Source organism: Thamnophis sirtalis, unplaced genomic scaffold (genome assembly GCF_051295495.1).
Source record: "Thamnophis sirtalis isolate CommonGarterSnake01/CBP01778 unplaced genomic scaffold, rThaSir2_p1.2 scaffold_2, whole genome shotgun sequence".
NCBI lineage: Eukaryota > Metazoa > Chordata > Lepidosauria > Squamata > Natricidae > Thamnophis > Thamnophis sirtalis.
Genome location: NW_028261382.1, coordinates 32,567,805 through 32,595,248, shown reverse-complemented (window position 1 = coordinate 32,595,248; position 27,444 = coordinate 32,567,805). Strand labels below are relative to the sequence as shown.

Sequence of the window (27,444 nt, the reverse complement as noted above, 5' to 3'; positions counted from 1 at the left end):
ACGGGATAGGGCTTTCGGTTAGGACAGGTAGAGGAAAAAGGACACCGCCCTAGGAGGAGACTCTATGGTGGGGAAATTGGATTTCTGATCAGCTCCAGAATTGTACGGGGGGGCTTCTGGTTGGGACCTTTGTGGCTCTTTGAGTGTTGAAGGTTGCCAACCCCTATCCTAGACAGTTGGGCAATAAAGGGGTCTTGTCCCCTGCAAAAGGGCTGGGTGCCCCATAAGGTCGGGGAGGTTGGATCTCCCAGCTTCGGAGAAGGGCTAGAAGGGCTGGATTGAGAGACTCAACTGGGCTTGGAGAACTTGGAGCTTGGAGACTTCCTGTGACCTTCCTCCCATTGTCCATTTTGGTTCTTCGCAGGAGAACAAAGACTGGAACGAGATGATCCAAGACGCCCAACGGAGGGGAACATCATCAAGACCTCCCAAAACACGTACAAAGACAGCGCCATGAAAATCCTCAAATCCCGGCCGTTTTCCCACTCCGCCACGGCGACTCTAGGAGAGGCGGCCAAGGAGCCCCGGCGGCCCTCAGTGGAGCCAAACCACAGGCCCTCCCCAGCCCAGACACCCAGCGCCCTCCGGTCTCCCTTCCCACTCCGGCCGTCAAAAGGACCCCTCAAGGGACGCTCAACCACCGGCCGCCCCCTGTGGCCCAGGTGAAACCAATCCCAGGACAGACCGCAGGACCCCCGTCTCTTCCGACGAGCGGAGTCGGCGTTAAAGGCCACCGGCTGCAAGGAGGGCCAGGCTCCGGCCTCGGGACCCTCGTCGGTGCAAAAACCCTCGGGGCCTTGGACAGTTCAGAGCCATAGAAATTCCACCGGCGCCCTGGGGGGAAACGTCAAACCGCGTCGGACCCGTGCCTAGCGCCCCTCTGCCGAGCAGAGGCCCCTCCGCCGAGACTTCCCTCCCGACCCGGAACGTCCACCCCAGTTATCCCCGGAGGATATTGAAGGTGCCCCAGGAGAAGGACAATTCTACTGAGCCCAAGAAGAGACGCACCACTTTCTGACCTCCCAAGACCCCTCTATTCCTTGCCAGGTGTCTTGTATTCAAGTCTTCCCATCACCACTTGCCTGCCAGTCTTGAGAGAGAGAGAGAGAGTCTCTGCACACCTGGGTCTTTATGCATAAATATCTGACACGAGGCAGATGCGCCTTGAGATAGCCATATATTAAAAGAACTCCAAACTCTGTAAGCCTTAGGAGGCCATGTACATTTGTATAGCAAAGAAATCTTTATTTTTTAGAGGCCGGGAAACTTCAGAGTGCCCATTAAATGCTTCCATGTGTATAGTTGTCCTATTTAACCGTGCAGGCGCCCATCAGTCAAGGACTTCCGTCAGTCACCGTGCCAGTATGTGTGGGACCCCCCCCCCCCCCCTTCTACTTCAGCAAGCCCCCCATCCCAGGCCTGACATCCTGCTTATGGATGGCTGATTTCTTCGGGATGCAAAACACAACGGGTTTGTGGCGGCAACTTTGCCCTGCTCATTTGCAGGGGCGGGGGGGGGGGGGGCTTGCAGGAAGATTGCTATAGCGGACATCGGCCCTGAAAGGCCTTTGCGCTGCAAGTAACAAAATAACTCTTGTCGAGAGATTCTGCAAAATTCTCTTCCCCTCCCTTGCCTGTTTTCTGGGTTGTTGTTGTGTTGGTTTTTTTTGCAAAGTTATGGAAAGATTTGGGTTACCTTCACAACTGGGCTAGGGAGGAGGGGGGAAGTCCCTCTCTCTGCCTGCCCCACTACTCTGCGGTAAATCTTTTATTAAACTCTTGCAATTTGGCAGTTTGCAAGCCACATTTCCCCCCCGGCGTCTTTCACCCTCAAAATTTGGGGGAGGAGGATTCCAAGGAGGTGGAGTGGGGGGGGACTGCTTAATTCTCACTGCCACTCAACCCTGGGCATTTTCACTTGTTTTGATAAAAAAAGTTGTTTGTGTTTATAAATATATATATATATATATCCATCTATATATCTAGATACCCTTCTTGGTTTGATAAAAAAGTTGTTTGTGTTTATATATATATACGCAATATATATATGATATGTATATGATATATATATATATATATCTGTGATATATATATATGATATGTATATCTATATACCCTTCTGTTATGAATAAGCTAAATGTAAATACATTAAAATAGACCTTTTTAAAAAGATCTTTCTCCCCTTTTCCCCTAAATAAATAATTCAGGTAGTATTTTCAAAAATACACTTGGCTTTTTCTGATTCGTGCTTTCGGAGGGTGAGTTAAGGACTTGTGAATTAGAGTGAGAGCGAATTACGTGAGATCTCTCTCCCCCCCCTCCCCCCCCCAGGGTTTTGGATCAGGGCCCTGCGGCATAGAAGCAAGTGAATTAGCTACTGTGGGCCGATTCTTTTCCCGAATAAAGACGCCTAATAGTTCTCGGATTACACCTAAATCCCCGTCCTCTGCACAGCAAATGGAGTAGCCCCTATAGATCTGGAGTCCCAAAAGTCCTTCCCCCCCCCTCTCCAAAAAAAAAAAGGCTGCTGGACTTTTGTTTTTCATCGAAGACATTTCACTTCTCATCCAAGAAGCTTCTTCGGTTCTGGCTGGCTGCAGCACCGTGAGCAACCAGACGGAATGGGCAGCTTATTTTTGGGTAAGGGCTCATAATTCCCCCCACTCCCTCCCAAGCATCCTTCTATATTGCAGAATTAGGCCACGGAGCTATCTGAATTTTGCATCTCTTATTCAGGCTGCGGAACTGAAAGCAATCAAAGGTTGAGGGGTAGGGATTTGGGTTGTTTTTCCCTCAAGGACCACAACCCAGCAAATTTTGCTGGATTCCCAGCCAGCCCTGCGATTTTATTTATTTATTACGATTTATTATGAATTTTTTTTTTTTTGCAGAGATCTGGCAACCAATTCCTGTCGTGTTTGGAGCGGGCGATTCATTGATCCCCTTCGACGTTGACCTCCCTTTGTGCCGTACCATTTCATAGAGTCAGAGCGAGAGGGGTTAGGGTTTGTGCAAATTGTGCAAAACAGGGTGATGTGAATGAATTTTGGGGATTCTTCTCACCCAAGGGCCCAGTCTTATTACTATGCTGCCTTGGTGTTATTCCACCTACCTTTCTAAGCCCGGGGGGTCGGCAACCTTGCGGCTCCGGGGCCCCATGTGGCTCTTTCATCCCTCTGTTGTGGCTCCCCATCGCTCAAAATGTGTGTCACAACTGCCAGTGTGCGACACTTGCAATTTATTGAGCTTTTCGATCCCCTGTAAGCTTTGTGGCTCCCGGTGTTTTCTGTGGGAAATGAATCTAAGTGGCTCTTTGAGTGTTTAAGCTTGCCCACTCCTGTTCTAAGCTAAGGATAACCACCACGACGGTGTCTTTACACATTGGAGGTGAAGACTAGGAGTAAATTGCTCGGTAGTGGCTACATTTTCTCCAGCAACCCCTGCAAAAACTCCTAAAATCAACCCCCGCTGGATTATTGGCTGAAGTATACAGATAGCCCTCAACTTACAATAGAGGCCAACATTTCCATCGCTTAGCGAGACATTTGTGGAATCAGTTTGGCCCTCTTTTGTGACCTTCCTGCCTTGCCACCGTTGTTCAGTGAATCACTGCGGTTGCTAACTTAGTCACACGGTTGTTAAGGGAGCCTGGCTCCCCCCATCGACTTTTCCCGATCGGAAGGTCGCAAAAAGGGGATCAGTGACCTTGGGGCACTGCCACCGTCGTAAATATGAGTCGGTTGCCAAGCGTCTTTTTGAGTTTTTATCAGGTCACCACGGGGATCCAGCAACGGTTGTAAGTGTGAGAAATGGGCCTGTCACTTTTTTTCATTGCTGTTGTAACTGTTGAACGGTTGCAAATCGAGGACTACGTCTATCCCAAAAATAAGCTCCCTAATTATAAGCTCTACCCAGTGCGAAAAATGGTCATTTTTCAGTGGTCCCTTTGTTCAGTGCCATGGAACGGTCACAAGTCAAGGATTACTTATAGCATGTTTCCCCCCAAGTCCTTAATTGGGTAAATAAAAATTAAGCAGCAGTCACGTTTTTTTCCTTGCCTCCTTGCTTCTTAACCTTTTAAACCATTTTTCCTTTCCTACTGATAACTTCCTTATCCTTTAACTTTAGCTCAGATTTCTGCCCCCCCCCCCCAATCTTGCCTACTTTTAAGATGTAATGGGGCAACTTGCCTCCAGACATTGTGGGTGCTAGAACACTAGAGGTTTTTAAGAAGAGATTGGACAACCCATTTGTCTGGAATGGTATAAGGTCTCTTGCTTGAACAGCGGGCTGGACTGGAAGATCTCCAAGGTCCCTTCAAACTTGTTATTCTGTATTCTATAGATTTATGGAGCTGGCAGCGGATTCAGACTGTGAAGAGGTTGAGGAGGAACCTGGGCCAGTCCTGGAGTTTGGGGAAGGCTTGGATGAGGACTCTGTGTCTCGAGGCAGAGAGGGGGCCAGAGCCGTCTGACAGTTATCAAGCTGCCTTCAGAGTCAGACATCAGTGAGGCAGAAGAACAGCTGGAGCCTGTTCCCAGTGTGCGCATCCGCAGAGTTGCTAGACAAAAGGAACAGCTAAAGAATGGGTCGACTTGGGAGGAAGGCCACAGGTGGACGATGAATGGCCCCTCCCATTATAGAATAAAAGGAGCGAAAGGGGAGTGGGCTTTTGCAGGAATCAATTCGTTCGTTTCGGGAGTGTGAAGATCTGTCCGTGAATCTCAGAGACTCTGTGCCCAGCCTTTCCTTGCACAGCACCACGCTTGGAAAATATTTACATGGCAGCTTTCCAAGCGAGATAAAGTCTGTGGTCATAAATACTCCTTTGAAAGACTTTGCTGAAGTTGTAATGAGAGGAATTCACATTCGTTTAATAAGAGAAGTTTTGCTGGCACCAGGAATCTGTTTCGTGCTTTTTGGGGAAGCCGAGATCAGAACACCCCCCCCTCCCTCCATTCTTCTAATCAGCTCTTATCCAACAACAGTATCGGGATGGGGTTCAAATCCTGAAAAGATTGCCTATCCTTGCTTCAATCCTATCTATCTTGATCATCCCTTGTGCATTCAACAGTTTGTTGCCTTCCTATCGAAAGACATCCAGACTGAAAGAGTTCTCCTCTCACAGCTAAAAAGAGGGTTTAAAAACTAGGAGCATCGAACCATCATAATAAGGAAAGCTAGTCTGTTTAAAGGAAATCCCCTTTCAACAAACCCCTAATTCCATCTTTGGCATCAGGAAACGCGAAATTACTCGTCCTTGGCACAATCTTTTTGGAAGGATGCCCACCGACCAACCAGAGTTAAATCTGCAAAGCTGGGAGAGAAAAATTAATCCGAGACCTATCAGCAATTAATAAGTTGCTTTTATGTAATGGATTATAACACCATAATATTTCAGGTAAAATGTTTGTTTCCCCCTAAAGGCTGTAGCAGTTCACCTGATTGGTTTTTGTTTTTCTATCTCCCCTTCCCCACTCTTCTTTAGGACGTCGATAATTCCAACAAACGTAATTCTCTACCAAAAATTAAAAAAAAGAATTTGAACTGTAATCAGTTCGGCAAAGCTTGGAGGAATGCGGTGTATTTTTGGCATAATAAAAACCAGTGTTGAAAGCCGAAGACTCTTTAACCAAAGAGTAAAAAATGGAAAACAAGTCCAAAAAGAAAGAAAGAAAGAAAGAAAGAGAGGAAAACTTAATAAATTCAGCAACTTGATTTTTTTAGGCCATGTTATCCTTTGAGGCCTGAGCAAAAGAGGAGAAAGGCCCCATAAAGTTCCTCCCCCCACCCCAATTTTGTACCTGCCGGCCTCCGTTTAACCGATTTCCTAAACATCTTCCTAAAAAAATCTGGCCCAAAGGAAGAAGATATTTGGAAGAGAAAGAGCAGTGCAACATAAACGCAAGATAATTGACGGCGTTTTGCCCCCAAACCCACCCCTTTTTGGAAGCTACCCCTGTCCCAAGGAGACCACTGGACAATTTCTCACTCGAAAAGGTAGTTGGAAAATGGCAAAACACTTTGCAATTTCCTCCCCCCCCCCTCCAAGTCCTGTTGAGGCATCCTTTCCTGGCTTGGTGGACCTCATAACAGGTGGTATCTGTATGTTCCTCCAACTTATGTCCAACCTAAGATCTGTCATTCTTCAAGAACTTCTGTTGAATCCTTCAACGCTCGGCCAACAAGGACCAAGAGACACCTTCTCGGCTGGATGATGGTTCTTCTGAGCTCCCAACATTTTCAGGCTGTCCCAGTCCTTTCTCGCTTCCGCTCGAGCCTGGGATTTTGAACGCTTTCCTCCTTTGTCCTTCAGAGGTCCAAGAGTTGTTGCATGTGTAAGCTCACCGCGCTGGCCACCAAAGCGGAAAGGCTGAGATACGTCGTGGAGACCGAGTCGCACTCTGTGTCTTCCCCTTCGCACTTAGTTTGTTCGCACAGGATGCCCTTTGTGCCCGGCGGGCAGAGACACCGCTGGTTCTCGTAACACGTCCCTCCGTTTTGGCAAATCAAGAGTTCGTCGTCACAGACGTTGGCTGTGGAGAGAGGGAGGCGTTGGAAGTGCTAGGAGTCGGGAGCCAGGGTGGAGAGGGAGAACCGAGTCCCATGGAGTCGGGAATGAGAGACGGTTATGGATGGGTTCAAAGACAATATCTCTCAACCTTGGGGACTTTAAGATGAGTGGACTTCAAGCCCCAGAATCCCCCCTTAAGGCGAGTGGACTTCAAGCCCCAGAATTCCCTAGCCAGTATGTTTTAAGGTATGTGGATTTCAACTCCCAGAATTCCCCAGCCAGCTTGCTTTAAGATGTATGGACTTCAACTCCCAGAATTCCCCAGCCACATTGCTTTAGGATGCATGGACTTCAACTCCCAGAATTCCCCAGCCAGCTTGCTTTAATGTGTATGGACTTCAACTCCCAGAATTCCCCAGCCAGCTTACTTTAGGATGTATGAACTTCAACTCCCAGAGTTCCCCAGCCACATTGCTTTAGGATGTATGGACTTCAACTCCCAGAATTCCCCAGCCAGCTTACTTTAATGTGTATGGACTTCAACTCCCAGAATTCCCCAGCCAGCTTACTTTAATGTATATGGACTTCAACTCCCAGAATTCCCCAGCCAGCTTGCTTTAGGATGCATGGATTTCAACTCCACTCATCTTAAAAGCCTGCTGGCAGGGGAATTCTGGGAGTTGAAGTCCACATGTCTTTAAAAAATCACCAAGCTCGAGAAACGCTGCCTTTGGGCCTCCTGGTTTCAATTGGACCAGATTCAGATCCAGCAAATCCAATTCCCACATCTCTTTTCAGAAAGGGGGAGGATATACTTACGTAAGCAACCTTGCCTCCAGTAGTAGCCGGGCAGACAATCGTCGCATTTCGGCCCTGTCACGCCTGCATCTTTGCATTCGCAATAGCCGGTCTCGTTACAACGGTTAGCCAGCGAGCCAACTCGGTTGCAGTTGCAATCTGGAAGAAACAAGATTGCGGGGAAGTCAGATCTAGGCAGGGGAAACGAGGGGGAAATCCTAATTTTGACGGTGATGAGACTGGGGAGCAACTCTGGACATCCTCTTCCTAAGTTTTGGATAATGTGTACTCACCATCCTACCTCACCCTTCTGTCTGAGCAGGGGCTGGACTAGAAGACCTCTGAGGTCCCTTCCAACTCTGTTACTCTATTATTCTGAAAGCAGTCTTCCAATATTTGAGGGGCTGCCACAAAGACTAGGAAGTCAACTTATTCTCCAAAGCACCAGAGGGCAAGACTAGAAATCATGGATGGAAACTAATCAAGGCGAGAAGCAATCTGGAATTAAAAAGGAATTTCCTAACAGTGACGACAATTAACCAGTGGAACGACTTGCCTCCAGAAGTTGTGGGTACTTCATTGCTGGAGGTTTTGAAGAAAAGACTGGACAGTCACCTGTCTGAAATGGTTATAGGGTCTCCTGCTTGAGCAGGCGGTTGGACTGGAAGACCTCCAAGGTCCCTTCCAACTCTATTCTGATTGATTGATTGATTGATTGATTGATCATGCAACCAGAAGTCAACCATGGCTCTGGAACGTTGCCAAGCAGATATGAAGCTACCCTGGTGCTTTTATTATTTTATTTTTTTCAAGAGGCAACTGTACTTTCTCTTTTTCTTTTGAAGACCCTTTCGCTTCTCATCCGAGAAGGCTTCTTCCACTCTGGCGCCTTCCGCGGCTACTCACCTACACACACATTCTCGTCGTCCAGCTCCGCGGAGCTATTTCGGAAGTAGCCAAGCCGACAGTACTGACAGTGCTGTCCCCGGGTGTTATGCTTGCAACTAATGCAAGTTACCAAGTTCAGGAAATCAATGAAGCTGCACCGGTTGGAGTGTCCATAGCATTCACAGTCTGTAAAGCCGCAGGGGTGGAGCGAGGGGGGGGGAGAGAGAGAGAGAGAGAGAGAGAAAGAACATGGACTGATTCATCAGGTGGTGTGAAAGCTAGTTGAGAAACCAAACACACCTTCTGGAGCTTCTAGAACCGAGCTGTAGAGACACCCATCTTTGCTTTCCATTGGGTGGTTTTCTTTCACCCATAGCTTTGTTGAGAAACTCGGGAAAAGACAAAAGAAGCAAGGCAGAAGGAGAAGACACATCTGGGAGACATTTGAGGGAGCCATCAACCAGAAGGCCATGCCTGTGTGTGTGTTTTTTTTTCTCCCCACAGTTTGCAGCTTCTCTAAAAGAAAGATCCTACCAGCCTTGACCTGAGGAAGACTATGTTGAAAGACTAGGCAGAGCTGTTAGGAGAGGTGAACAACGGAGGACAAGGAGTTGACTTGGGAAGCAAGGTACATGGGGACGCTGAATGGCCCCTCCCTGCCTGGGGAATAAATAGAAGGAAAGGGGAGTGACTGTTGTAGGAGGCAACAGTTCGTATTTCTGAAGATTTTGCTCATTGTGTTTCGTGCCACAAAGATTGCTTGCCAGAACTTAATTTGCAGCCTTTCGGCTGGGAACTCTCAGCCTTGCAATTATCACAAGGAGCTGAAAAGGTCTGTTGCTGCTATTAACTCTTTGCAAGATTCTTGCTTGGACTTTTCAGTGGGTGAATGGCATTAATTCACAAGAGGTAAATAAAGAGGGTTTTTTTTTCGTGACGAGTGTTTCTTGCTTCTGCTAAGGCTGGGTCAGAACAGAGTCTTAAGATAGCCAATTGAAGGGGATGTTAGATTCTTCTCTCCACTTGTATCGTGTCATCTTTGCATCTCCACCCCCTTCCCACGATATATGGCTGGCTAACATGAGACAGAGTGGCTTTTCGGCCGAGGTTACGAGGCCATTTTGCTTTAATACAAGAGATTTGCCATCAAAACGTTCTCAAGACAAGGTAATTATCTTAAAGAAAATTCTTGATGTGATCTCCAGACATAAAATCATTCTAAGTTTTAGGCTGAATTCTTCCCTTTAGTTGGAGGAAGAGAGAAAACGAACGAATGAGAATTAAACCAGGTTCCCTCAAAACTCAGATGAGACAAGATGATAAATCCTCACATTCTTCACCCAGACTTTCAGGGAACACGTAACATGTTAAGGCAGGACATGCTAGTTTCCTACATACAAGAAACAGCTCCAATGAACTCCCATCACCGTCAGACTTTATTCAGCTTTTAATGACCCTGTAATCCTTTGCAAGGGTGGAGTCTAAGCAATTGAGTGGAGCTGAGTGTTTACTGGCCAGTTGCCCTTCCCATCACCGATGCGGAGTTTTGTTCAGCAAGATATAGTCTCATCGTGCCCAGAAAGAGAAATATCTGCCACTACCTAGGATTGAACTCACAGCCTCCTGGTTGTGATAATGAAATCATCATCTTCGTTTCACGATCCCATAATCCCTTGCGGGGGTGAAGTCTGGGCAACTGAGTGTTTACTCGCTGGATGCCCTTCCCTGTCGCCAATGCGGAGTTTTGTTCAGCAAGATATATTCTCATCGTGCCCAGAGAGAGAAATATCCGCCTCTACCTCGCCGTCAGACTTTTATTACATCAGAGAAATCAAAATAGTCAGCGAAGGATTCCGTACGGCTCCACTTTCTCTGGACACATCACCATTTTTTTCCATTTCAACACCTTGCCTGCTCTACCTGTCCTTAAGTCTTACCTGGAAAAGTTTCAATAGGAATCCGGACCTCCGATTCAGGTTTGACCTCGACGGCGCTGGGAATCTTGGGCAAAACTTGAGAATAATGTTTAAAAAAAAAACACACCACCCACCCAAAACAAATATTTTTTTTTCCTCTCGTCTTCTTTCCCTTATCCACAAACACAAGCTCTTGTCAAATTGGGGTTTCTTCTTTTACCGTATTTTTCGGAGTATAAGACACACCTTTTCCCCTCAAAAAAGAGGCTGAATGCAGCATTTTTTGCCTCTCGAAACCCTGCCAACCCCTTCACCAAGCATAGCCTCTAGGAGGCTTTCAGAGAGCTCCTGGGAGCTGGGGAAGGCAGAAATGAATGACAAATGGGCTGTTTTTTGCTCACTTTTAACTCCCCCCCCCCCCCCCGCCCAGCCTCCAGGAGCACTCTATAAGCTTCCTAAAGCTTATGCATGGCCTTTTAAAAATGAAAAAACAGGCCCGTTTTCGCGAAACGTCTGAATTTTGATCATCGTGGGGATGCTGCATCGGTCATAAGTTTGAAAGAGACACACTGGTTGCTTAGCATCCAGGTTTCGCTCATGTGACCGTGGGGGATGCCAGGAAGGTTGTAAGTGCGAGGACAGGTCGCCAGTCACTTTTTTCCAGTGCCGTTGCAACTTTGACCAGGCCACTTCAGCTGACTGCTATCTGCAGTTCGGCGGTTCAAATCTCACCGGCTCAAGGTTGACTCAGCCTTCCATCCTTCCGAGGTGGGTGAAATGAGGACCCGGATTGTTGTTGGGGGCGATATGCTGACTCTGTAAACCGCTTAGAGAGGGCTGAAAGCCCTATGAAGCGGTATATAAGTCTAACTGCTATTGCTATTGCTATTCGATTGGTCCCTAGATTAAAAGGTTTAATTTGATGCTTTTATGTTGTAAATTGTTTGTCCTTCCCCCACCCCTTTTGAACTGTGAGCCGCCCTGAGTCCCCCCAGGGAAAAGGGCGGCATACAAATAAAGTGAACTGAACTGAACTGAACTGAACTTGAGGACTGTCTCTACATTTGAGGTGGAAAAGCCCGATTTCGAAGACATTCAGAAAACAGGCAATTTATGCAATGAAAGGAGGAGGCTTTTAAGATCAGATTGGACAACCCTTTGTCTGAAATGGTGTTGGGTCTCTTGCTTGAGCAGGGGGTTGGACTAGAAGACCTCCAAGGTCCCTTCCAGCCCTATGAATCTATGTTCTAAAAGAGGTTGAGTTGAAATCTGGAATTGAGAGATTTCCTGACAGTTAGAACAAATAATCAGTGGAGCTCCTTGCCTCCAGAAGTTGTGAATGCTCCAACACTGGAAATTTTAAAGAAGATGTTGGATAACCATTTGTCTGAAGTGGTGCAGGGTCTCCTGCCTAAACAGAGGGTTGGACTGGAAGACCTTCGAGGCCCCTTCCCACTCTGTGATTCTGTAACTACGCTGCTGGCACAGGGCAAGGAAAGAGACGCCAGCCAAGAGCTGGTGACCCTAGCTGCCCTCTTCTCCTGGCATTGCCTTCCTTACATTTGCTACCTGAAGCAGTTTTTATGACTGCAGTAATTCCATTAGAGTCCGTTCTGGCACACATTGGGCTCTTGGAGTGCCAACTTTGGCATCTTGTGGGCAGGAGGAGCAACTGCTTAAGACACGTCCGCTCCATCCTTCCCTCTGAATTCGGCTGAACCCCAAGTGCTCCCACATTTCTTAGGATTAGGACATCTGCTCCGTGTTAATTTGTCCATTTCATTTGTATCCAACCTTCATTAGTTTTGCAAATAATTCAAGGCAGGGAACGTATTGCACCCAGCTTCCTCCTTGTTTTCCCCCTGCAACAACAGCCCTGTGAGGTGGGTTGTGCCGAGAGGGACTGGCTCAAAGTCACCCAGCTGACTTGTATCACTAATGTGGGTCTAGAACTCACCATCTTCTAGTGATTGGCCCACAATCACCCAGCCAGCTTTCATGCCTAAAACGGGACTAGAACTCACCATCTCCTGGTGATTGGCCCAGAGTCACCCAGTTGTCTTTCATGCCTAAAATGGGACTAGAATTCCCCATCTCCTAGTTATTGGCCCAGAGTCCCCCAGTCGACTTTCATGCCCAAGATGGGACTAGAATTCCCCATCTCCTAGTTATTGGCCCAGAGTCACCCAGTCGACTTTCATGCCTAAGATGGGACTAGAATTCCCCATCTCCTAGTTATTGGCCCAGAGTCACCCAGTCGATTTTCATGCCTAAAATGGGACTAGAATTCCCCATCTCCTAGTTATTGCCCAGAGTCACCCAGTCAACTTTCATGCCTAAAATGGGACTAGAACTCACCATCCAGCCTGGTGCCTTCACCACTAGACCAAACTGTCTCTCTTAATGCCCCCTAGGAGTTAGAGAAGGAAGGGAGGATAATGTCATCCATTTCTCCCAAGCTTCTCCCACAACCTAGAAGGCAAGGCACGACCTTTGCACCGCTCGATCCGTATCTCCTCAAGGTCCTTCCTGACCAATTTGAAAATTGAGCCAATGGAAAAGTTGGCGGGCTGACTTTCTGGCTCCTTGTGCCCTCCCCTCTTCCTTCATCAAGCCCCATGGCAAAATTATCTAGGGTGACAAGAGGCGTCCTTCTTCTCTCACTGGGTTTTTTTGGTTAGTTGCGAAATCATATCCGACCCATTGCGACCTCATGGACAACGTTCGTCCTGTCCTCTACCATCCTCTGGAGTCCATTGAAGCTCACACCGGCTGCTTTGGTGACTCCATCCAGCCACCTCCTTCTCTGCCGTCCCCTTCTTCTTTTGCCCTCCGTCCTTCCCAGCATGAGGCTCTTCTCCAGGGAGTCCTTCCTTCTCATTAGGTGGCCAAAGTCTTTGAGTTTCCTCTTCAGGATCTGGCCTTCTAAAGAGCAGTCAGGGTTGAAGACTTGCAGGAGTCTTCTCCAGTACCAGAGTTCAGAGGCCTCCATTCTTTGGCGCTCAGCCTTCCTTATGGTCCAACCTTCACAGCCATCCATTGCAACTGGGAAAACCACAGCCTTGACTAGATGCACTTGTGTTGGAAGGGTGATGTCTCTGCTTTTTAGGATGCTGTCTAGATTTGCCATCACTGCCCTCCCTAGGAGCAAGCCTCTTTTAACTTCTTGGCTGCAGTCCCCATCTGCGGCGATCTTGGAGCCCAGGAAAATACAACCTCTCTAACTCTGGACTTCAAATGGGTTGCTCACAAATCCTGTCCGGGTTTCTAGTCATCTCTTTAGATCAGAAGGAAATTGAAAACATCAGGCAGCCGGGAGGTGAATTGGATGTGTCCCCCCCCCCCGGCGCCTGGCATCCTTAGAACAGGTGTGAGCTGCAAGATACAATTCACACGAGAGAAGAACAGATGCCGGGCTACTCGGGCATCGCTGCGGTACACCTTGCCTGCCAATCTCTGCCTGGGTATCCTTTTTTGATCATCCCGTGATGATCAGGGCCTGACAGCTTTTATTCTTCCCCGAGACGATTCGCTGCCAGTGCTCCTGTTCTGAAAGCCTCCGGATGAGACAGCACATAAACCACGCGCCCCAGCCGAGCATCAGCCAGCCGGTGCTCGCCCGAAAGCGTGGGTGGAAAAACAGAATTGTGCGCTGGAAAAGGTCTCTTTCGCTCTCTGTCTTTCTCCCTCTCTTCCTCCCTCCCTCCCTCTCTCTCTTTCTTTCTCTTTCTCTAACTCTTTCTTTCTCTTTCTCTGTCTCTTTCTCTTTCACTCTCTCTCTTTCTCTCTTTCTCTTTCTTTTTCTCTTTCTCTCAGTCTCTTTCTGTCTCTCTTTCACTCTCTTTCTCTCTTACTCTTTCTCTCTCTCTCTGTCTCTCTGTCCCTTTCTCTTTCACTCTTTCTTTTTCTTTTTCTCTTTCTCTCTGTCTCTCTTTCACTGTCTCTCTTTCTCTCTTTCTCTTTCTTACTCTTTCTTTTTTTCTCTCTCTCTGTCTCTTTCTCTTTCACTCTTCTCTTTCTCTTTCTCTTTCTTACTCTTACTCTTTTCTCTCTCTCTCTGTCTCTCCGTCTCTCTTTCTCTTTCACTCTCTCTCTTTCTCTCTTTCTCTCTCTTTCTCCTTCTCTCTTTCTCTCTCTTTCTCCTTCTCTCTTTCTCTCTCTTTCGCCACTCTCCTCCTCTCCTCCCCTCCTCTCTCCTCTCTCCTCCTCTTCTTCTCTCCTCCTCTCCTCCACTCCTCTCCTCCTCTCCAGTTCCTATTATTTCTAATTCTATTCCATTCCACTTCTCAAGATCACCCTTCTTATCACCCTGCAGGTTTCTCACCTGAGATGTTTTAGAATTTTCCCTTACAATGCCCGAAATCTTACCCGTTTCAAAAGATTTCCATTGATTTAGCATTATATTTAAAGGCAGGGAGGAGAGGAGGCAGCCATCGACCTCTGCAGCTGGTCTTCGAAGAGCATCATTCTCCCCACCCCCAATGTAGGGGACCCTGACTGCCATTATCATAACCACCCACCCGCCTCCCTATCCCCGGGGGGGGGGGACTTTGGAAACCACTCCATGCAGGAGAGAATGCTGGTTAAAAATTCAAACTGTCGTCTAATTAGGCTTGTTTGTGTCAAACCAGGATGCCAAGGTGCTCTATTACATCTGCCCTTAGATCACTCGGAGTGTGTTCAGAAATGACGCCTTGTGAAATTGCTTCTAAATAAAGCATATTTGCCTGCAATTTGAACACCTGGCTGCGTTGCAGCCATATTTCTCCTTTTTTTTTTTTCATCTTCCCTGTCACCCGTGAGTTGAAAACCTGTGATAGATTGGTTAGAACACGGCTAAATATAGAGGCCTTCAGTTTAACAAGGTTTGTTCTAGTCTTACCAACCACTAGGGGGCATCTTTTTTATAATTCCCTGCTGCCCTCTAGATCAGGGGGTCCCCAAACTTTTGGGCCTCAGGGACCGCTAAATTCATAATTTTAAATCCCGCAGACCACTTAATATGACCTGCCTAATGACTGGCTGGGTGGGGGTGGCTAGGTAGTCATGTGACTGGGTGGGCGTGGCCAACTTGATGTCCCTCATGTCAAGGGGCGCCTCGTCGGCTTCTACTCGCCCCACCCCTCCCAGCCATTTCTCGCCTGCCCGCTCGGGCTCCTTAGGGCCCCAACAGGAAGCAGTTGTTGGAGCTAAGCAGCCACCAGGAGAAAGAGTTGGCAAAACAGCTCAAATTGGATCTGACCGAGAAGGAGGCTCAGCAGAAGCACCTCACTAAGGACTAGGAGCATGGGCTTTCCAAGCAGAGGGAAGATCTGCAGGAGTGCAAGGCCAGGGACCAGCGCCTGGAGGCTCAGGGGGCTGAGATGGTCAGCCAATTCCAGGCCATGATGCAGTCCCACTGGAACGAGGCCCTCCGGCTCTTTGCCACCAGCGGTTCTTCCCTCCAACCTTCACCCAAAGCCCCCCACCAGGAGGCTGAAGCAGACCCCATGTCAGAATTTCTGCCTCCCTCCCACCCTCACAAAAAGACCCCGAAGGGGGAGACTCTCTGCAGCAACACAAGAGTTCATTGCACGTATCCCTCCCAGGGGTCGTAGTTTGAGGACCCTGGATTTAGTGCCATATAAAAAATGCAAATAATTTTTCTGCAGACCACCAACGTATTCTCATGGACAACCAGTGGTCCATGGACCACCAGCTGGTGACCCCTGCTCTACTAGACATTAGCAATGCCAAATCTGGTAGCTCTACCTGAATCCAGGTAGCCTTTGACTTACAACCTTTTGTTTAATGGCTGCTTGAAGTTACAGTGGCACTGAAGAAATTGACTTACCACTGGTCCTCGTGCTTATGACCATTGCAGGAAGCTCACATCTGGCCTGCGATTCACCTCCCTCGATGCTTGCTAAGACATCTCTAACTGAAATGTTCTCAAGAGGTTCATTCACAGACAGCTTTTTATATATATATATAAAAAGTTGCAGACAACCAGGAAGCGCCACCATTAACAAAAGTGGCGTGGCTGAACATGTCCACCTTGGGAGAAGGAGAGTGTTGAAAGGCAAAGCACACATATTAAACTGAGTTAACCTCAACCTATTTTTTTTTATTTTGCCATCTTTAAAAACAAGACGAGCAAAAAACGTTATCCCATTCTGGTTTATAAAGGTAAAGGTTCTCCTTGCACATATGTGCTAGTCGTTCCCGACTCTAGGGGGCGGTGCTCATCTCCGTTTCAAACCCGAAGAGCCAGCGCTGTCCAAAGACATCTCCGTGGTCATGTGGCCGGCATGACTCAACGCCCGAAGGCACACGGAACGCTGTTCCCTTCCCACCAAAGGTGGTCCCTGTTTTCCTACTTGCATTTTTTTTTTACATGCTTTCGAACGGCTAGCTTGGACAAGTAACGGGAGCTCACTCCGTTAGGCGGCACTAGGGATTCGAACCCCCGAACTGCTGACCTTTCTGATTGACAAGCTCAGTGTCTTAGCCACTGAGCCAGCCTTCTTCCTGGTTTACGGCTCAGTGCCAATCCATGCCATGAGGATTCATTCACTCATTCATGATTGAAAGCAGCCTGTTTTGGTGTGTCTACATCTTGAGAATGGAATGGGTTAATCATAAAAGTATGTTTTTGAACTGATGCACTGAGGTTCATATACCCATAAATCACCTGATCTATATACTTTGCAACTGATAGTAGGTGAAGAAGCTGGTTCCTTCCAAGTGTTTAGAACCTCACCTCCCACAGTGATTTGCCATTGATCATGTCAACGTTGAGAGCTTCTGGAAATCACCCAATTGTCTCTTCTTGATCTATGAGCATCCCGGAAGACAACCTGAACCTTCCAAACGATTGCAAGGGTGAAGACCAGGTCTCTTCAAACTTAGCAGCTTGATGGACTTCAACTTCCAGAACTGCCCAGCCAGCGTGGCTGACAGGGGAATGCTGGGACTCGAAGTCCAGGAGTCTTCAAAGTTGTCAAGTTTGGAGAGATGCACTTCAACACCATTTATACAGGCACCATGTTGATCCCCCCACCCATATTTCCTGATGGATAAAGAATTTGACATTCTCCCAAGGCATTGAAGGGTCCCTTTGCCATCATGGAAGCCACATCTATCAGCATCACACAAAGCGAGTCAACATCTCCTAATCTAGACATCACATTGCTTTCCTTTGTGGAAACACTGTGATGGAGAAAGTATCTTCTCTACTTCTCAAAACATCCTTGCAGTTGACCCAACAGCAATCTCACCACTACTTAGCACCATCTACTGCTGCTTCTGAAGCTCCCTCTAGTCATGTCAGCTCAACATCAACACACCATAGAACATAAAGCAAGGAGAATAGCCACTAGCAGGTGGAAAAGGAGGTAGGAGATATTTTTGCTACCAGACACAGTTCCTACAGGAAGCTAAAGTTGGCCACAGCAGGTATTTCTTACCTTCTGGGTCCACGTCAGTCTTGGCTGGGGTGGTGTCATCTTCCAAGAAGGCCACCCCAGAAGAAGTGGTCCTTTCTTGCAAAGACAAAATTCCAATTATGCTACAGTGACTATGCCCCCCAAACATATGTTCTTGGTATTCACTCAGGACTTAAGGTCAAGATCAAGGTTCCCCTCGCACATATGTGCCAGCCGTTCCTGACTCTAGGGGGCAGTGCTCATCTCCATTTCAAAGCCGAAGAGCCAGCGCTGTCCAAAGACATCTCCATGGTCATGTGGCTGGTATGACTCAACGCCCAAAGGCGCACGGAACGCTGTTCCCTTCCCACCAAAGGTGGTTCCTATTTTTCTACTTGCATTTTTTACGTGCTTTCAAACTGCTCAGTTGGCAGAATCTGGGACAAGTCACGGGAGCTCACTCGGTTGCGCGGCGCTAGGGATTCGAACCGCCGAACTGCCGACTTTTCTGATCGACAAGTTCAGTGTCTTAGCCACTGAGCCACAGTGTCTAATGGAATCTTTGCTTGATTTCGATGCAATGGCATCTTTTCACCTGGGAGGACAGCCTCCATTCCTCTCCAACTTTTTACTCATGCAAGAAAGTGGATGGCGTAACTGATTTCCATTAACAAGAAAATAGAAATAGAATTGCGTGGGTGTGCATCTCCAAGCGTGGTTTCCAACAAACATCCAGGAAAGGTGCTATCCTTTTAAGAGTAGCCTCTTGTGGCCCGCCAGCAACCAGTGGAGCTGGCAGCAGAGTCGGACAGTGAGGAGGTCGGGGAGGAACATGGGACAGTCCTGGATGCTGGGGAAGGCTCGGATGAGGGCTCAGTGTTGGAGACAGAGACGGGGCTGAGGCCGTCTGGCAGTGATCAGGTGCCTACAGAGCTAGACAGCAGTGAGGCAGAGGAACAGCTGGAGCCTGTTCCCAGTGTGCGCATGCGCAGAGCTTCCAGAAGAAAAGAACAACTAAGATAGCAGGGTCGACTTGGGAGTAAAGCCACAGGTGAACGGTGATTGGCCCCTCCCAAAGGAAATAAAAGATGAGCAAAAGGGGAGGGGGCTTTTGCAGGAAACAATTTGTTCGTTCGGTCATTAGATTCGTTTCAGGAGTGTGAAGATCTGTCCGTGAATCTCAGAGACTCTGTGCCCAGCCTTTCCTTGCACAGCACCTCATTGGGAAAATATTGACATGGCAGCTTTCCAAGCTAGGTGAGGTCTGTGGTCATAAATACTCCTTTGAAAGACTCTTTGCCAGGCCTTTGCTGTGAATGAGTGAATTCACATTTGTTTAATAAAAGGAATCCCTTTTTCTTCTTCTTCTCCTCCTTCTCCTCCTCTTCCTCTTCTTTGTCTTCCTCTTCTTCTCAACCTTCTTCTTCTTCTTCTTCTTCTTCTTCTTCTTCTTCTTCTTCTTCTTCTTCTTCTTCTTCTTCTTCTTCTTCTTCTTCTTCTTCTTCTCTTCCTCCTCCTCTCCCTTTTTAAAGCCGTATTTTAAAGAACTTGGATGAAGGGAAAAGGAGCAAGCCACCAATATTAATGGGGCTTTCAACTAGAATAGGAAGATGGCCCAGCACAAATTGGCAAGGGCTTAATTAGAGTTACAATAAAAGAAGCTGCCCTGGAGGCATTTCGCTTTTTTGCATACACACCTTCCCCAGTTCAGCTTGTACAGAGGGGAAAGCCTTATTAATTCACGGAGCCTTGAGCTGCCAAGCCAGGAATCCCATAGACATTTAGGGATGGGTTTTGCGTGGCCTCCAGAGGGAGGGAAAGAGATCAGCTACATCTCAACAGCCATAAAAGTTGGGGAATTTTTTTTAAAAAAAGTTGAAAGCAAAGTCTGTGAAGAGTTGGAATGAAAGACGCCACATTTTTTTTTAAAGCCAAATAGGGAATAGGAGTAGCATGAATGAAGGGGACCTACTCCTTCCCTGTTGAAAGGTATCCACTCATATTAGATGAGCAAGCAGTGTGTTGCAGCTGCCAAAAAAAAAGGCTAATGGAGTCCTAGGCTGTATTAAGAGAGGGATAGCATCTAGATCATGAGAAGTGATGCACAATATACAGCAGTGTTTCTCAACCTTGGCAACTTGAAGATGTCCGGACTTCAACTCCCAGAATTCCCCAGCCAGCGAATGCTGGCTGGGGAATTCTGGAAGTTGAAGTCCGGACATCTTCAAGTTGCCAAGGTTGAGAAACACAGGTATACAGTATAGGTGGTACCTTGCTCAACAGGAGTAACTGCAAGAGGGATCTTGGAGTCCTAGTGGACAACCATTTAAATAGGAGCCAGCCGTGGGCAGCAGCTGTCAAAAAAGCCAACACAGTTCTAGGCTGCATCAACAGAGGGAGAGAATCAAGATCACCAGGATCTTGATTAAGAGCCGAGGTGGCGCAGTGGTTAGGGTGCAGTACTGCAGGCCACTTCAGCTGACTGTTATCTGCAGTTCAGCGGTTCAAATCTCATCGGCTCAAGGTTGACTCAGCCTTCCATCCTTCCGAGGTGGGTGAAATGAGGACCCAGACTGTGGGGGCAATTTGCTGACTCAATTTGCTAAAAATCTGTAAACCGCTTAGAGAGGGCTGAAAGCCCTATGAAGTGGTATATAAGTCTAATCAATCAATCAATCAATCAATCACCTGAAGGGTTAATACCACTTTATAAGGCCACACTTGGAATATGGCATCCAGTTTTGGTCGCTACGGTGTAAAAAAGATGTGGAGACTCTAGAAAGAGTGCAGAGAAGAGCAACAAAGAGGATTAGGGGACTGGAGGCTAAAACCTATGAAGAACGGTTGCTGGAACTGGGTTTGTCTAGTTTGATGAAAAGAAGGACTAGGGGAGACATGATAGCAGTGTCCCAATATCTCAGGGGCTGCCCCAAAGAAGAGGGAGTCAAGCTATTCTCCAAAGGACCTGAGGGCAGGAGAAGAAGCAACAGATGGAAACTAATCAAGGAGAGAAGCAACTTAGAACTAAGGAGGAATTTCCTGAGAGTGGGAACAATTAATCAGTGGAACTGCTTGCCTGCAGAAGTTGTGAATGCTCCAACTCTGGAGGTTTTCAAGGAAATGTTGGGCAATCATTTGTATGGGATAGTATAAGATCCTACCTAAGAAGGCCTAAGGAGACCTCCAAGACCGAGTTATAATTTGCGTCAATATCAAAATAGAGTGAGCCATTCCATAGAAGCAAAGGTTCTGTTTTGAAGACCGTCAGAAGCTGGACAGATACTTTGGGGATGTTGGAGAAGACTCCTGAGAAGACGGTGGACAGCCAAAACTTAAATAATAAAACCAATGGTTCATCAAACAAATCATTGCAGGGTTTTGATTAGAAGCACAAATGATCAAGCTCAAATTATCCAATTAAGGACACATTAAGGGAGGAGCCTGCCCTCTGGAGAAGGCAGTGATGCTAGGAACTATGGAAGGAATGAGAAGAGGAGGAGGAGGAGGTAGAGGAGGAGGAGGAGGAGAAGAAGACAGAGAAGGAGGTGGCTGGATGGAGTCACCGAAGCAGTCAGACTGAACTTCAATGGACTCCAGAGGATGGTAGAAGACAGGAAGGCCTGGAGGAACATTGTCCATGGGGTCGTGATGGGTGGGACACAACTTCACAACTAACTAACAACAACAACAATCAAGGAATGTGAAGCAAGAAAGAGAGGGAGAAGGAATAGTGGAGAAGAGGAGAAAAGAGAAGAAGGAGAAGAAGAAGAAGAAGGAGGAGGAGGAGAAGACGACGACAACCAAGTTAGGTGGAATGAAAGAGAAGAAGAGAAGGTGGAAGTAAGGACAAGAAAGGAACAACTAGAAGCTTGGTAGAAGGAAGGAGAAGAAGAGGACAATCAAAGTAGAGAAGTTCCGATGATTACGTTGGAAGATGATGTGAAGGACCAGTGAGGGACAGATCATCCTGATGAAAATCTATCGCTGTGGTTACTGAGACTCAATATCAACTTGATGGCACATAATCTATCAAAACTAATTTGCATGCAATATCGAAGCCAATTCCTGCAACTTAATGGGTCTTGCAAGATGTAACTCCTTTAGCTGGTAGATAAATCAATTCCACTTCAGATGATTAATGGGCAGGGACCATTTTTTTCCTAACTACCAAAGTTGAGGTGCGATTGGTTGAAAAACAGAGCTAAGGATTAATTTTATCGATTGAGCTGTAATTTATGGGTTCGTTTTTATTATTCCGCCTTCTTTCTGAAGCTTTGGAAAACAGCTGGTAGCCTGATGTAGCGCATGTTATTTCAGAAAAGGGCATCTCTAGGGGAAAGAGATTTTATAAATACCATATTCGACCAACTTTAGGCTTCTTCTTTCTTTCTTCTTCTTCCTTTGCTTCTCTCCTTTTTTTTTTTGAATAATCAGAATGCTATGGCTCAAGTTGGATGAACATTCTCCCCACCCCAATTACTCAGAAGAATGATAGTAGGGAAGACTTCTCCCATCTCTTTTGGATGGCACCGTGGAAAATTAGTGAGCAGGTGATGGGCATGCTCTCAAAATGGCTTCCATTTTTGACCTTGGCCAATGACAATAGCAATAGCAGTTAGACTTATATACCGCTTCATAGGGCTTTCAGCCCACTCTAAGTGGTTTACAGAGTCAGCATATCGCCCCCACAGTCTGGGTCCTCATTTCACCCACCTCGGAAGGATGGAAGGCTGAGTCAACCTTGAGCCGGTGAGATTTGAACCGCTGAACTGCAGATAGCAGTCAGCTGAAGTGGCCTGCAGTACTGCACTCTAACCACTGCGCCACGTCGGCTCCTTACGGACAAGGCACTTCCAGTTATCAAAGGACCCACCGATCGTGATCTACTCATTGTCTCCACTCACAAACCTTTCTGCAAAAGGAGGTTTCCATTTCTATTATCTTGTGCTGAGGTTACCAAACATCAGAAAACAACCAAGCTCGGAGATACTGTATATAAAGAGGGAGCAAGTCCCATTCCTAGCCCTGATGATGTCACCTAGTTGGGTCATGAAACGTCTGCAAGAAAATGACCATGCTCAAAGAGCACTAAAGACCATACGGTTGAACCCCGAGCTACAAATATTCTCTTATTGATATGTCTCTCTCTTCCCTCCCCCCGTATATCTATCCATCTGTCTATCTCTATTGTATATCTCTCTCACCCTCATCTATCATCTATCTATCTATCTATCTATCATCTATCTATCTATCTATCTATCTATCTATCTATCTATCTATCTATCTATCTATCTATCTATCTATCTATCCAGCCATCCAGCCATCCAGCCATCCTCCTTTCTTCCACTGATAATAACTCCTAACTCCTCCTTGGAGAATAGTGTATCTGCTACTCAGCAGGGAAGAGTAAGGATCATCCATCCATCTATCGATATGTATTTTCTCTATAATCTATCTGTAATCCATCCATCCATGCATATCTATCTATCTATCTATCTATCTATCTATCTATCTATCTATCTATCTATCTATCTATCTATCTATCTATCTATCATCTATCATCTATCTATCTATTTATCTACCTACCCACCCTCACATCTATCCACCCACCCATGTATTGTCTCTCTAATCTATCTGAAATCCATCCATCCATGCATATCTATCATCTGTCCGTCCGTCCGTCCGTCCGTCCATCCATCCATCCATCCATCCATCCATCCATCCATCCATCCATCTCTCTCTCTCTTTCTCTCCCTCTATATCCATCCTCTTTTCTTCCACCGCTAATAAAACCCTTCCTGGAGAACCATGCACCTGCTACCCAGCAGGGAGGGTGGGGGTGGGGCGTCGTTATTAATGGGTTATGCACACGGAGGATCTCCCCTTCATTAATTAACTGGGCCAGCGCACAAACTCTCCCGTTGATAAATGGGAGGCCTTGCCCCAGCGAACAGCCCAATTTTTTTTAATCCAGCGCTCCCCATCTATCCCCCTACGAGGAGGGGAGAGACTAGCAAGCCAGGGGGAGGGGAGGGGAGGGGAGGGGTGGCGGCATCTTCCCACCTTACCTCTCTCCCCGACACCGACGAGGGTCATCATGGCAGCAGGAAGCCAAAGGTTGCAAGAGAAGCACAGAGCTAGGCTACTTCTACCCTTCTAGGGATGGGAGTCTCAAACTACCATCTCAGCACCCACCTGGTCTCTGCGTTGTAACGAGGGGAGCGGTGGGCACCCGAGAGGATTCCGTGGTGTAGGTGCTACTAATCGTGGTTTGGGAAATGCTAGTTGTAAGGATGATAATTGGACGGCTAGTTACCGGCTCGGGAGGGTCCTTTGCTATCAAGAGAGAAATAAAGATGGCAGAGGGGAGAAAAATAAATAAATAATAGGAACAAATAATCAGAACGCCAATCCCGTAAGACAGATGGAAGTAGTTTCTGCAGCCTTGGGAAACGAATCAACTAATCTGTCTACTCATCTACTACAGGTAGTCCTCCTCCACTTACGACCGTTGGTTTAGGGCCTGTCTGAAGTTACGACGGCATGGGAAAAAAGTGACCTTTTTCCCCACACTTAATCATTGTAGCCTCCCCGTGGTCATGGGATCAAAACAGAGAGGCTTGGCCACGGATTTGTATTTGTGATGGTTGCAATGCCCCGTGTGCGTGTGTCTGCGTGTGTGGTTTCCAAAAAGCCAAGTCAACGTGGAAGCCAGATTTGCTTCACAACTCACTTCGCCTCTGCAGTGATTCACTTAACAACCGTCGCGCGGCAAGTGACAAAACGGGGCAAAACTCGCTGGACCGCAGAAAGTCGAGGGCTACCTGAATTCTATTGGAAATTAGCACGTTGATCTGCCAACCCACTAAACCGGTGTTCTTAAAAAGATGTTTCTTAAAAGGCACAGCTCAGTTCTTGCAAAATTAGCAAACGTATATCTCTTTACAGAATTGTCAGTCACATCCTTCAGTTGGGTCATGCCGGAGGTGGGTCCTACCAGTTCGCACCTATTCGGTAGAACCGGTTCGTCAAATCTACTGAACCGGTTAGAAGAGGTTCCACCAGTGGACCCGGAAAGCAGGCCACACCTACAGAAGAGGTCGCAAATTTTTTTGAAACCCACCACTGGTCCTTGGATATGATTATTCTACACTATCATGCTCATATTTATAAAACTCAGTGCCTATGTGAAAGGTAAGGATGACTACTGCGTTTGTGGTGCAATCAGAACATTGCGTGTGTTGAAGTTGTTTTAACGCAAACCAAAGATGCCTTTTAAAAAACAAGTTTACATCATATTCTTATGCATGCCAGTGCTGTGTGTGAGGTAATTTAAGGTGGTTCTGACAAGTGTCATCGGCATCTTCATATCTGGTCACATGGGCGGCAAGCCACTCCCATCCAGTCACATGGGCAGCAAGCCACTCCCACAAAGGAGGCCACACCCACAGAGTAGGTTCGAACAATTTTTGAAACCCACCACTGGCTCACGCGAAGCGCGTCCAAACAGAATTTGCTTGTTGGACTATTGCTAGCGGTCTTCCAATATTTGAGGGGCTGCCACAAAGAAGTGGGGGGGAATGTCAACCGGTTCTCCAAAAGCCCCTGAGGGCAGGACAAGAAGCCACGGATGGAAACTCCTCAAGGAGAGAAGCAACCTAGAATAGTGGTGGGTTTCCAATATTTGCTCGCTCGGGTGCGTGCAAGCAGAAGCTTCCCAGGTGGGTGAGTGGAGCCTCCTGCCGCTGCCATTACCAGTTCGCCCGAACTGGGCCAAACTGGTAGAAACCCACCTCTGACCTAGAACTAAGGAGAAATGCCCTGACAATGAGAACAATTAATCAGTTGCCTCCAGAATTTGAGGGTGCTCCATCGCTGGAGGTTTTGAAGAAGAGATTGGACAACCAATTGTCTGGAATGGTATAGGGTCTCCTGCTTGAGCAAGAGGGTTGGACTAGAAGACCTCCCAGGTCCCTTCCAGCTCTCTTTTTCTGTTGTTAGTATCTGTCATTTAAACCCGCCATCCTGGGCCCAACGTTTGGGAAGCCAGGCTCTGCCTGTCACAAGCCAGGACAAAGGGTGAGTGATGGAGGAGTAACACCTCCTTAAAAAACCTTGGTCCAGCTGGCCCGGCTGGGAGCACCTCGTAAGGGCCCCTTCCCAGGGTTACGGGAGAAGACGCTCAACGGGTTTGAAGGCAGAAGAGGGCTCTACACCCCAACGGCAGATCCAGCGGCAGAACCATCTTCTAGGAGAAGGAAAACTCTGAATATAAACCTCCACTGCCTTGTGGCTACATCCACTCCTGGAAAAGGCTTCCGGAGTCAACCTCCAAGCAAAAGCCGGAGCCGGAGTCCCGGAAGTAGTTCGTGACTATGCACAACCACGTTCTGGTCACTCCTGCGGCGCAACTGGAACCAATCGTATCAGCTCTGCCGTTCCATTGGACTATTTCAGCCATGTGGAGATGGGAGGATCTGCTGCTTGGGTCACAGTCTATCCTCCATATTAATCTACCCAGGCCTGGTGCTCTGGAGAGGACACTCCAGCTTTGACCTCTTCCCAGAGCACGACACCATCGTCTTTGGAGACTGAAGGATGCCAATGATCTGTCCTTTGTCTGGAAATGGCATAGGGTCTCTTGCTTAAGCAGGGGGCTGGACTAGAAGACCTCCAAGGTCCCTTCCAGCTCTCTTATTCTGTTAGGATTATCTGTCCTTTGTCTGGAATGGCATAGGGTCTCTTGTTTGGGGCTGGACTAGAAAACCTCTAAGACACCCTTCCAACCCTGTTCGTCTGTTAATTGAGCTATTGGAAATCTTTGGGTCTCTTCTTTAATGTAATCCAAGAAACCCAAATCTCCCAGGCGATCCCTTTTAGCCAAAGCTCGACCTAGAAACGAAGAGCAGCCCCTAAAAACGCCACAGTTGGGTTCTTACTGCTGCCTGAACTGAGCCCGATCCCATCACTGGCAGGATTTGAAAAAAAACCAATCAATTGGATCTGCTTCCAAAGCTTAAAATGTTCGGGCGCCTCTGCAAAGCGAGCGTGGGCGCCAGTCCAAATTGGGCCGAAACACTTTGGGGCGCCTTCGGTGAGCGGCGAGAAGAATGGAGCCGCTCCTTCGATTTGTCAAATGAATCTGAAAGCCCCAATAAATGAAAGTTTCGTTTTGAGTCCGCCGGAACCTTCAAATGTTCTCATCGCTCCGTAACTGTCAAGCTTGTGTTTTTTTTTCCCCCTCTCGGGCTTCAATTGGGTGTATAATCTCGACCGCTGTTAATTTGCAAATTAATGTGGCGGTGCGAAGGATTTAATGGATCGCCTTCTTCTAGCCAGTTGGGTCTTTTTTCAGCAAGACGCATTAGAAGCAAAACAAAACTTCGGCGGAGCTGTAAGGAATTCATTTCCCTGTCATTGCCTTTCCCCCAGCAATCAAATTATTTTCCGCAGCCAATTAAAAAAGCCTTGTTAGTGGATAATGCATCCTAAAGTTAACTTGGCGAAAAACTGCTGTTTCTTTTTTTTAAGGGAGCAGAGAAACACAAGAGAAACACAGGTAGAGCTCAACTTAGTGACTGGAGTTACGAAGACACTGAAAAAAAATAACTTATCACCGTTTTCACACTTACGACTGTTGCAGTATTCCCGTGGGGACGGGATCTGAATTCAGGCGCTTGGCGACTCACTCGTATTTATGAGGGTTGTAGTGTCCTGGTGTTGTGGTCTGCCGACAGCCTGCAGAGCTGGCAGCAGAGTCGGACAGTGAGGAGGTTGGGGAGGAAGATGGGCCAGTCCTGGAGTCTGCGGAAGGCTCGGATGAGGGCTCTGTGTCAGAGGCAGAGATGGGGCTGAGGCTGTCTGGCAGTTCTCAGCTCCCTTCGGAGCTAGACAGCAGTGAGGCAGAGGAACAGCTGGAGCC

At 47.4% G+C, this 27,444-nt stretch overlaps 2 protein-coding genes across 2 annotated transcripts in view; one reads left to right on the top strand and one right to left on the bottom strand.

Annotated features, from left to right (window-relative positions):
• The window catches only part of SETX (senataxin), a 42,345-nt gene extending 40,120 nt beyond the window's left edge, over positions 1–2,225 (top strand). The window contains 5 exon segments of the mRNA XM_087704666.1: positions 365–404; positions 407–499; positions 502–674; positions 676–836; positions 838–2,225. Of these exon segments, the coding sequence (XP_087560792.1) occupies positions 365–404; positions 407–499; positions 502–674; positions 676–836; positions 838–1,018 (648 nt within the window). The 3' untranslated portion in view covers positions 1,019–2,225.
• Positions 2,226–5,348: 3,123 nt separating this feature from the next.
• NTNG2 (netrin G2) overlaps positions 5,349–27,444 on the bottom strand; it is a 61,130-nt gene continuing 39,034 nt past the window's right edge. The window contains exons 5-7 of the mRNA XM_014075161.2: positions 8,219–8,386; positions 7,334–7,471; positions 5,349–6,536 (exon numbers count right to left, since the gene is read on the bottom strand). Coding sequence (XP_013930636.1) covers positions 6,313–6,536; positions 7,334–7,471; positions 8,219–8,386 — 530 coding nt within the window. The 3' untranslated portion in view covers positions 5,349–6,312. The remainder of the gene's footprint in view (positions 6,537–7,333; positions 7,472–8,218; positions 8,387–27,444) is intronic.